This window comes from Amphibalanus amphitrite, unplaced genomic scaffold, assembly GCF_019059575.1.
Source record: "Amphibalanus amphitrite isolate SeventyFive unplaced genomic scaffold, NRLGWU_Aamphi_draft 000138F_arrow, whole genome shotgun sequence".
Lineage (NCBI taxonomy): Eukaryota > Metazoa > Arthropoda > Thecostraca > Balanomorpha > Balanidae > Amphibalanus > Amphibalanus amphitrite.
In genome coordinates this window covers 189,612-199,866 of record NW_024881633.1, presented here as the reverse complement: position 1 = coordinate 199,866, position 10,255 = coordinate 189,612, and the positions used below count along the sequence as shown (strand labels likewise).

The 10,255-nt window shown below is 46.4% G+C and overlaps 2 protein-coding genes across 3 annotated transcripts; both read right to left on the bottom strand.

The window, feature by feature from the left end:
* Positions 1 to 5,528: 5,528 nt before the first annotated feature.
* On the bottom strand, positions 5,529 to 5,906 carry LOC122382375 (insulin-like growth factor-binding protein 7). Its single transcript, XM_043367612.1, has one exon. The coding sequence runs from the start codon at positions 5,904 to 5,906 to the stop codon at positions 5,529 to 5,531; it is 378 nt and encodes a 125-aa protein (XP_043223547.1).
* A 1,751-nt stretch (positions 5,907 to 7,657) lies between these two features.
* Positions 7,658 to 8,999, bottom strand: LOC122382355. Of its 2 annotated transcripts, none has more exons than XM_043367578.1 (2): positions 8,831 to 8,999; positions 7,658 to 8,214 (listed from the first exon to the last, which is right to left on the bottom strand). In XM_043367578.1, the coding sequence occupies exons 1-2, from the start codon at positions 8,900 to 8,902 to the stop codon at positions 7,864 to 7,866; spliced, it is 423 nt and encodes a 140-aa protein (XP_043223513.1). In that variant the 5' UTR covers positions 8,903 to 8,999; the 3' UTR covers positions 7,658 to 7,863. The 2 variants fall into 2 exon arrangements, with proteins under 2 accessions (XP_043223513.1, XP_043223512.1); XM_043367577.1 differs by having other exon boundaries at positions 8,754 to 8,906.
* Positions 9,000 to 10,255: the final 1,256 nt, after the last annotated feature.

The following is a 10,255-nucleotide window of genomic DNA, read 5'->3' as shown; positions in this document are numbered from 1 at the left end:
AATACACCTATGCATTCATTTTCCCTGTACACCCACTTGTTTATGTGGTACACACAGAGTTTTGGAGATGTTTCAATTTTGTGAAAATGTAGCATGATTTTCAAATCCATTTTTGAACCAAATCACTTGCATGAAAAACCATACTATTTTGTCCTATGGTCAAGAGCAAAACAGTGTCAACTACCACACTGAAGTTTTTATTGAACCTTCTCCAATTAGGAAGTTAATATGACTCAAAGTTTTTCCCATGCAACTGTCCCTTAACACCCCACTGTCCACCACACCCCACTGTTAACACCCCCCCATTTTACGGTACCTCAATCGTTCCATGCTCACTAGCGACCGGGGACCGGGAGCCCTGCTGGGGAGTGTGATACAGGAGCGTACAGCACAAGTGGCGTCACCTGTACAGCCGCTTGACGCGACATCTACGTAGATACATCGCCGTCGTCTGGGTAACCGGACAAAAGATCGTAAACCAGAAGATCGTATGGCAGAAGATCGTAGGCAGTTGAGCGTATGCAAAAGATCGTAATGGATAAAGATCGTACGACATAATGCTCGTATGGTCAAAAGATCGTATTCGCTAAAGATCGTCAAGAAAAATGATCGTATGCCAAAAATTCGTCATGGATAAAGATCGTACGACATAATGCTCGTATGGACAAAAAATCGTATTCGCTAAAGATCGTCAAGAAAAATGATCGTATGCCAAAAAGTCGTAATGGATAAAGATCGTACGACATAATGCTCGTATGGACAAAAGATCGTATTCGCTAAAGATCGTCAAGGAAAACGATCGTACGCCAAATGATCGTATGAAATAAAGATCGTAAAGTCAAAATATGGTATTCACATGGTGCAGTCCAACTCCAGCGCATACAAAGCTTATCAATTTCTGTGTTCGCGTAGTAAGTGGCCGTCGTAAGCTCGACCATACATTGATGTTATTTCAGAACTTAGTTGGCTCAATGGCACCTAAAAGCAACGCCTTGTATGTGTGCCGAATAATTGAATGTATGTGCTGCCGTTTTCATGTATGATGTACCTATTTGAAGTGTTATACGACTAAATCCATGTTCCAGTCGGAAGAGACGTCATGCATAAGCGATAATGAAAATATATGCACTGTGTAGCAGTATTCTCTCGTAACTATTTGCAGTGCTGACATTTCACTCTAATGCTTTCATAAGCTGTTATAATGAACAATGCCTTAATAATGGGCAAAAAGTTCAAATATTTAAGCCCTTTACACACCCCATAAACCAACTCCAATGACAATAAAATTGGCAACAATGAAGTAGACATCATAAATAAAACTAGTTTAGCACCATAAACAGCTATACTTTTCTAAAACAGCTTTTCAGGCGCCTATTGTGTAGCGATAAATAGCCTTTGAATACTTAAGAGCTTTTTTAAAGATCTGACAATCAGCTCCACCAAAGCTCCACCAGGGCACCCCAAAGCTCCCAGGTGCACACGTACGCATGTAAAGGGGCGGATCCAGGAAAACTCCGAGTGGAGTGTCATGAATCAAAGTGGTGACCCTACCTAGGTACCCAAAATAATTCTAAAAGGCCGTATTTTTTTGGTGGGGGGCCCTTCGGCATGGGGGGCCAGGTGCTCTATCTAGCATTTGGGATGCTGAAGCACCCCAAATGATATACAAATTTACCCATGCTTAGGTCATCTTATACAAAAAATCCGAGGTAGAAAAAACTAGGGATATTTATAACGTAAAGTGGCCATGAAAATTTTCACAGGCAATATGCCTGTGACGCCCCAATCTGTTTTTTTTTTTTTGTGAAAATCCACATCCATGCTCTAGCATCGAAGCCCATGGTAGTCACACTCATAATTGTGAATTTCTTAATATAACCCGCGACCTGGTGGGGGGGGGGGGCTATTTTTTGCCCCCCCCCTCCAGACTTTTCGATATATCTCCAGAACCGCTGCGCCGATCGTCACCAAAATTTCAGTACCCTCTCGGACATCAATTTTACATATGGTGACCAAAATGTTTTCCAAAGGCTATGATAGGTTGGCCGGAAATGACGTCAGAGTGACGTCATGTTCTGCCGTTTTCGACCCAAAAAAGGGTTTCGCGGGAAGAGCTGTCAGGCCAATAGCTTTGCAAATACAGAAAAATGATACGGACATAAAAGCTGTAGAATTAGCAGGGCTACCAAACTGCTATCTCGGATTTTTGAAATTTTTGGATTTTGACCCCCAAAAATCAAAAAATATTTTTTTTTGATATAATGATCGAAAAATCCAAAAAAAAATTTGAATTTCGCAAAAAACGGAACATATGTGATAGTCCTTACCGCCTTCCTGATCCACATACCAAATTTGAGATTGATACCTCTTTTTTGGCGAAGTTATAGCGAAAAAACTGTTCAAAATTGATGACGTCAAATTTTCAAACTCAATTTTTAGCAATTCTAGACCCCGTAGCGCAAAACAAAGACCACCATTAGACTCCCCGTGACGAGCTGCATCGAATCAATACCCATTTTATGCAAAAATATCAACTTTAAAATTTGACCTTTTTTGGCCTGACCTTGACCTGACCTTGACCTGAACTTCACCAGAAAGTGACCTAAGCCGTAGCTGATAGTCTTATAACCAACACCATTGAGTTGGAAATGAAAAATTGGCCATAAAACATGCATCACACAACCTTAGTAAAGTTGGGCTCATGTGACCTGACCTGTGACCCTTGGTGACCTGACCTGTGACGTGACCTGGTATTGTCAGTGACCTCTAATAGCAACATATCTACTAGGCAACTGACGCCCTATCGCTGATTCTCGACAAAATGCGTTTTCCTCGGTGTTATAGCGCATTCCCTAGAAGACCCGTGAACGGTGAAACATTTCATCTTTGACCTGACCTGTGACGTCATCGGTGACCCCGAGGTCAATTAAATTTGGTTTCCTTTCACAAATTTGACAGGCCTTTCGAACGCCGTTTGAATTTTGCGGATTCGTCCAGTAGTTTCGGAGATACGAGGGGGGGCAAAAAATAGCCCCCCACCAGGTGGCGTTATAAACAGACCCCACCAGGGCGCGGGATAATTGTGGGCATGAAAATTTTCGCAGTTGGTGGATAACATGACGTTATAAATATCCCTAGTTTTTCTACCTCGGATTCTTTGTATAAGATGACCTAAGCATCAAATGCTAGATAGAGCACCTCCAATAAGACTTGAGAACCCCAACAGGGGCACCCCACAGGTCACAGCAGCACACGCACGTGACGGTTTTTTCGTAAAATATTTTGTGACCATCGGGCTTTATGCTACAATCATTTACCTACAACATTATTCTATACGATTATTTACTTTACGAACTTAACGTTACGATATTTTGTCGTACGATATTTTTCATACGATCAAATGCTTTACGATCTTTTGCTTACGATCTTTGGTCGTACGATCATACAACATACTAAAAAAAATCAACTAAAAAATTTGACCTTTTTTACCTGAAAATGGCTTGACCTAAGCTAAATTCAACTCAAAATGACCTCGAAAGACATCAACGACATCGAATTCGAAATATATGGCCTAAATGGACCATAAAACATGTGTCACGTGACAGACCTATGATATAAGATTTCCGTGACCTGTGATGATCTGACCCGGGCCTGAAAATGTACAAATTTGATACCCTCAGGGTATCAAAAGCATCTGTTCACGAGTATGTAAACAAAAAATGAGTCTGATCTGACTTGTAAGACGGCGGCCAGAGCCCAAAATGCGAACAAGCAAAACATCGATTATTTTTCTTTGACCTGGCCTGTGACGTCATCGGTGACCTTGAGGTCAATGAAATTAGGTTTCGCACAACAGTTTTTCCGGGGCTATCAGATGCCGTTTGAATTTTGACGATCGGACGATCGGGATGAATAGCCCCCCCCCCCCCCTCCAGTAGGGCGCGTTATATGCAGACTCCAGTGGGGCGCGGGTTAACCCGCGCGGGGCTGGGGTCTCCAGCCGAACGCGCGGGGCTGGGGGGGTAAATTTTACCCCCCCTGTTATCTCCCAAACTAATGGTCCGATTTGGAAAATTCAAACGCCAATCGAAAGCTCTCATCACGAACTACTAAAAACATGTACTTAATTTTAAGTTTGAGGTCAAGGTCAAGGTCAGGTCAAGGGTACAAATTGCAAGTTCCTACAGTATCGGCCTTGCACCGTAGTTGCCGAAGAATGGAGTCATGGACTGAGACTGATCGCCCAAAACGTGTTCTTAGGCTACCAAGACAATATTCGTTGCATACAATATCATTCAGAGGTCAAGGTCAAGGTCAGGTCAGGTCAGGTCAGGTCACCAAAAAACAAAATATAGAAAAGGGCATGTGCGACCCATGTTTTATGGGTCATTTTACTCATAGAATTCAATAGGCACACTCAATAAGTGATATGGACCACCTCTGGATGAATTTCAGGTCGAGGTCAGGTCAAGGTCAGGTCAAGCGAGGTCAAATTTTGAAGTTGGTTGTTAAGGCCTAAAAAGGTGTCTATCTGATGCAGTTTTTCACGGCGAATCGAATGGTGCTATTTTTGTTCCCGTACGAGGTCTAGAACTTCCAAAAAAGTCATTTTTCAAAAAATTTGTGTGTCGTGACGTCATAAAATTTTGAATAACTCCCACATTTTTGAACCGATTCTTCTAAAATTTGGTATGTAGGTGCACATAGACCACTTCTCTGACATATATTCCGGTTTTTTCGATAGACTCAAAATTTTGGATTTTATAATGATTTTCCCAAAAAAGTCAGTTTTTTGAAAAAAAATTTAGGCCAAAATCCAAAATTTTCAAAAACCGAGATAGCCATTTGATAAACAAAGTAAAATTACGTATAACCTTTTTGTTACGTCTTGATTCCTTTAAAAATGAAGATGTTAGCGGCGTTTGAACTTTTGCCGTTTTTGAGGCGAAAATGGCGAACATGACGTCACTAAAACGTCAATTTCTCAAAAATTTTCCGACGGATTTCGCTCAAATTTTCAGGGAACGTGTCAAATTGATGTAAGAAAAGGTACTGAAAGTTTGGCGGCGATGCGCGCCGCCGTTTTTGAGATATCGCAAAAATTCGCGAGGGGGGGGGGTAAAATTTACCCCCCCAGCCCCGCGCGGGTTAACATAGTGCATGTATTTGCAAGAAAAGCCGAAAGATGTAGGCAGCCAAACATAGGTATATTATAAGTAGACGTTACATCCAAGAACTCCACCAAAGGAAATGGCAGGTAAAACATCCAACATGCACGAGCGTTTGAACATCTTTCAATATCAAAGCGTCAAGTTATCGAGCCTGAAATCCTGTAAGGTCACCTTATCACTTATCAGGTCAGGTCACAACCCGATCGCACTAGATACATTATTGCTTATTGAGGAACATAGTAATCAGACCACAAAGAAACGATACAAAACCACCCATTGCAACTTTTATGACAACAAATGACAAAATATCAATGTCGCCAAGCTATTGTTCAAATCGAAGGCGTTTGTCGGCTGGAATCACTGACTGGACCGATCGCTCAGTTCAAATATCTTGCACACAGGCACCGGGTCCTTCTGACAATCCTTGGAGCTACAGTCGAGCTCGCACGCGCCCCACTGGTTGTACGGGTGCTCTCCGGGCTCCAGCGGCGGCTTCACGCACTTCAGACAGCGGCCGCACTTGGGCGATCCGGCGAACTGGGCGCCGCACCTCTCGTGCAGCTGTTGGGCGCAGACAGTGCAGCAGTTGCACACGTCCAGCACCTTACCCCAGGGCGCGCACTGGGCGTCAGGGGGTTCCGGGGCGCACTCGTAGGTGCCGCAGCGGGCGCACCTGAACGCCTCGGTCGTGGCCAGCAGGGTGGCCAACACCACCAACAGAATGAAACGGAACATGGTGCCACTCGTACTGTGCCTCTCAACTGTTGAAGCGCACTGACAAGCCTGCGGTCTGGGTGACGGCTGGCGCTGTACTGAACAAAGCCAGGGTCCCAGGGTCCTAAATACCATCAAAGCTGACGGGCGGCCCTGAACTGACTGCGCAGAACGGGCAGCCCCAGCCGTGACGCAGGACCAGGTGACGCGGCGATTCGACGTGGCGTGACGTGCGCCCTGTGGCGACCAGGCTCAGATGACGTTGTTAGTGCTCTAAGAATCATGTTATTCCCCAAAGACCTGGTACGAAGTGCGTTTAAACATGGCATATGTAGGCGGCGATCATAGTTTTACGCTCCAGATTTCACTCTCACATTTCGCACGAAATAACGGTCGGTGATCCTTCCTATATGCCTATCTAGCTTAAGCGAAGCCGAACACTGTACCTAAATCTCACATAAAATATCCACACATTTTTTATATAAATTTAGCTCGAATGTTTGAATGGACAGATTGACAGAGCCGGAGCCCACGCTAAGCAGAGCTTGTTGCGTAGACCCCGACCCCTACCGTCCGATCGCGCTATTCCGGGTAACGGGAGAATTTAGATGCCAAAGTTTAACGTGCCCTTCAAAGCCGGACACGGCCTGTCCTACTCAACTGACTTCAACTGGCTGCGGCTGCTCCCACCAACCGCAGACCATACCCGTCAGGAGTCTCAGAGTGCCGGAGCGTCTCGAACCCGGGCTCTCACTACCGGGAGTTAGGTGCTCTACCAACGGAGCGACGGGACATTTGCGGTGTCCTATACATACGTGCGATTAAGACATTCAAAGCGCATCAATGCAAGATGAAATTGAACATCCACGCTCTCTAACCGTCTAGATCCTGATGGACTTACGAGCAAGGATTGTTATTCCTGAGAAGGCACTAGGCAGTAGGCACCGAACGTACAATTATTGTGAAGCGTTTTTCACAACTTCCTGACCAGTGCTTATTGTGAACGAAGAAAGTGATCGGCCATACGCCAGCCGTGCCGTACCCCCGTCCGTCGATCAAGTGACGCTCTCGGGCGGTCATCTGACACCGATGCGGACCGAGACGAGACCTAGCTCAGCGGTGGTGGTAAGGGGGGGGGGAGGGGAGACAGATGTCTCGGATTGTGTTGCGTGCAGTCTGTGTTGAGAGCGTCATACGAGCGGTGGTAGAGTGACAGCGGTGGATTTGTGTGCCGAGCGGTGGTTTACAGAAGACTTTCCGATGATTTGGGAAGAGCTGCATCACACTAAATTCCATTTGATCAAAGTAATTGTCCTCATGTAAGCATCGATAACTTTCTTTCTCTCTTCGTAAGAATGCATTTAGCATTGTAAATGCTTACCTACGAAGAACTTCACAGCTCTACAGGGCCTGCACATATAATGGAATGCGAAGAGTGTATAACTTGTGAACGAAAATGGACCGCTAAAGGTAAGCTATTTTTACCTACAAATAAGTGACACCAAGCTCTCAATGACCCATGTCTGTCCGGCTATCGGTGTTGAACGTTAACGGATCTAGTTGCATCAATGTTTCTGTGATCTATTCGTCCGGAGGCCGTCCCATACTTGAATAGCATGCCACCATTGCTAAAATGGCTTTCTCTCCCATATCGTTTTTGACCTACCTTGGTAAGTACCTTGGTACCTTGGTAAGTTTTGATGTAAGTACCTTGGTAAGTGAGCGTTTCACGCATAGGAATGCAAATTGTCGTGTTTCTAGTCAGACATGCATCAGACTTTCAGTTTTTATTTCAAATCTTTTCATATTGACACTGGAAACCAATCGCCATGCGTATGGGCATTCCCATTCTTCTGGCAGTTACATAAGCGCATACATCTCATCGTTTCCGAGCAAACGCGCGTATCCATCGCTCAGTTGAGTTATCGGCAAGGCAGTGCTGCGGTGAGGTCATGACAGAAAAATCGCTGAACAGGTCTCAGACCATCATGTAGACCATCTTGGGCACGACCATGCTGTGCTCGCTGACGATAGGTTGCAGCAGGGCCGTGCTGGCCGGCGTATCTGCCGCCACCATCCCCAGTCCGTGCATCTGACGTACCAGGGCGCGCTTCTTACGGAACACGTGCGCGTAGGGCAGGGCGGAGTAAGTCAGGACGCGAGTAGCCGGTATCTCCAGCTCCTTCTCGTTTTCTATGAGCAGCTTGGTGTTGGCCGGGGTGTCGGCCTCCACCGGGTCCAGGGTGGCTATGCGCACCTTGGCCTTCTCCTGAACGCCGACCAGCAGGGGACTGCCGGCCGCCACCGCCACGCAGGCGCACAGCAGAGCCTGCAGACGGAGGGAGAGGGGCGGGGCGGGGTCAATAATGATCACAGGATAATTTTAGGCACAGACACAGACAAGCACGCCATAGGCTGTTTTGTTATTAGCTCCTTATTTTTCTGGAACTTCGTCTAATTGGATAAAAACATGAAACTGGCGGGTAACTTTGAGGAGAAGAATACGGGGATAGTGACTCTATAGCCAAATTGAAACAGATTTCGGGCTAAGAGGCAAAATAAATATTTACTATCCTCTTCTCTTCTGGATAATTGGTAAATTAGTTTCTAGAAAGTACAAGTTGGATTCGTAAGCACGACGACTTACCGCCTTTCACTTTTTTTTTCACGAATTTCAGCCTTATATATTTTTATGGTGATCTCTCTACATCCAATGAAAAAAATCCTAGATTAAATTATGAACCTGCACGCGTTCTGCACTCATTGCTTCAACACTAAACAACGTGCAGGCAGTCTGCAATCTCCGCATCCAGAACAAATGTTCTTCTGTCGGCGAAGAAAGTAACAACCAGCGCCTTCTCTACTTACCGCAACGATGGTCTTCATTCTGAGGCTGTGTCGGGCCCGACTGACTGCACTGAGACACAGTTTGTATTTATACTCACACTCTGTCCACCACGCCCGTTGTATGCGTCCGCCACGCCCGCTGAGTGCCGCAATTGCGCAAGCTGCATCATTCGACGAGACTACGATCAGATGATATCGGCCAACTCCCTTGTTCGTTGTGAGAACAACCATAGATGCACACTGCATAACCTGTTTGTATTTGCCCGGGACCAGTTGTTTGCAGATTTACAGGATCTTCAAGGACGCAAGATGTTAACGAGAGCAGAAGGAAATATATAACCATAGGCGTAGGAAAGGAACGTTTTCGAAAGTGGGGGGGGGGGGCAGGGTCCCAGTGGTCCAAAACCTAACCTACCCCCAAAATCCGATTTCTCCTCGGATTTCGGCCACTTTGTTTTCGCAAACATGCTCAGAGGTAAAAAAAAAAAAAATCGAGAAAAAAAAAGAAAAAAAAATGGTTTGAAATTTCAGGGAGTCTCCCGTCCATAAACTCAAACTGATGGACGCGTTCCCCTGTCCTCCGCAGCCGTTGGCACCCATGCAAATTCCAGAGGCATCCAGCAACTTTTTCATTACGAGCAAGCGTGAAACGTGCAAAGCGAGTCTTTTCAATATACCTATAAAAATCAGCATGAACGGCCCAGCTAGGCTCAGCCAGGCCTATAACGTTTTTAAGAGGTTTTATATCAGCGACCACTGCAACTGGGCTGATTGACTATCACTTATCAGAGGCCGGTGTGGGACTTTTAGACGGTCTGGGCCTTCAGAGGCCAGTTTAACCCTCCACGGCCCGGTCCTATAGGTTTTCTACATACGCGCTGGCCGAGGGGGCGGGGGGCCGGTACGACCCCCCTCGCCGTTTCGCCCCAGGTGGAGCTAGCGCGTCGCGGTAAAACGAGCGTGTGCGCCGTTACGAGACGCAGAGATCGATACCCGATTTTATGGTCCTAGGTCAACCGGTGACCTCTGACACCGTTCCGTGCTTCTATCCTCAGGATACTGAAATCCTTCTCCTCCACACCGCAACCCCCTCCGGGCTGGACAGGCAACTTTATCTCATGCGGGCTGCTCCCTTGGAGCGGCACCGCTGCTCCCGAGGGAGCGCACCCCGTAGCCGGGTGCAGTGAGTGCCTTGGGGCTTGGGTGGCCTGTCCTCTGGACGGGCTCAGCCCCGGCGACTCACTAGGGTGCCTGCCCAGACCAATGTCTCCCCCTATATCCTATCATCCTTCCGGCTCTGAAATGGTCTCATTGGACCGAAAGGGCCTAACCCAACAAAACAAACAAAAACCGGTGACCTCTGAGGTCAGGTCAAGTGCCTCAAGGCACGGTTCCGTTTTTGGTGAATAACTTCGCAAAAAATGGCCGCAGAGGCGCGATTTTGCCAGCATCGTGTTCGCCTCTCTCAGGCGCGTCGAATGATATACTTTTTGTTTGGGTGAGGTAAACTTAGGGTGTTGACC

What these genes read in the sequence shown, in the direction of transcription:
- LOC122382375 (XM_043367612.1), bottom strand. Translation starts at nt 5,906, where the DNA reads ATGTTCCGTTTCATTCTGTTGGTGGTGTTGGCCACCCTGCTGGCCACG.
- LOC122382355 (XM_043367578.1), bottom strand. Translation starts at nt 8,902, where the DNA reads ATGATGCAGCTTGCGCAATTGCGGCACTCAGCGGGCGTGGCGGACGCA. An exon ending in ACGGGCGTGGTGGACAGAGT is followed by an intron (nt 8,215 to 8,830) that starts GTGAGTATAAAT and finishes CTCCGTCTGCAG; the next exon opens with GCTCTGCTGTGCGCCTGCGT.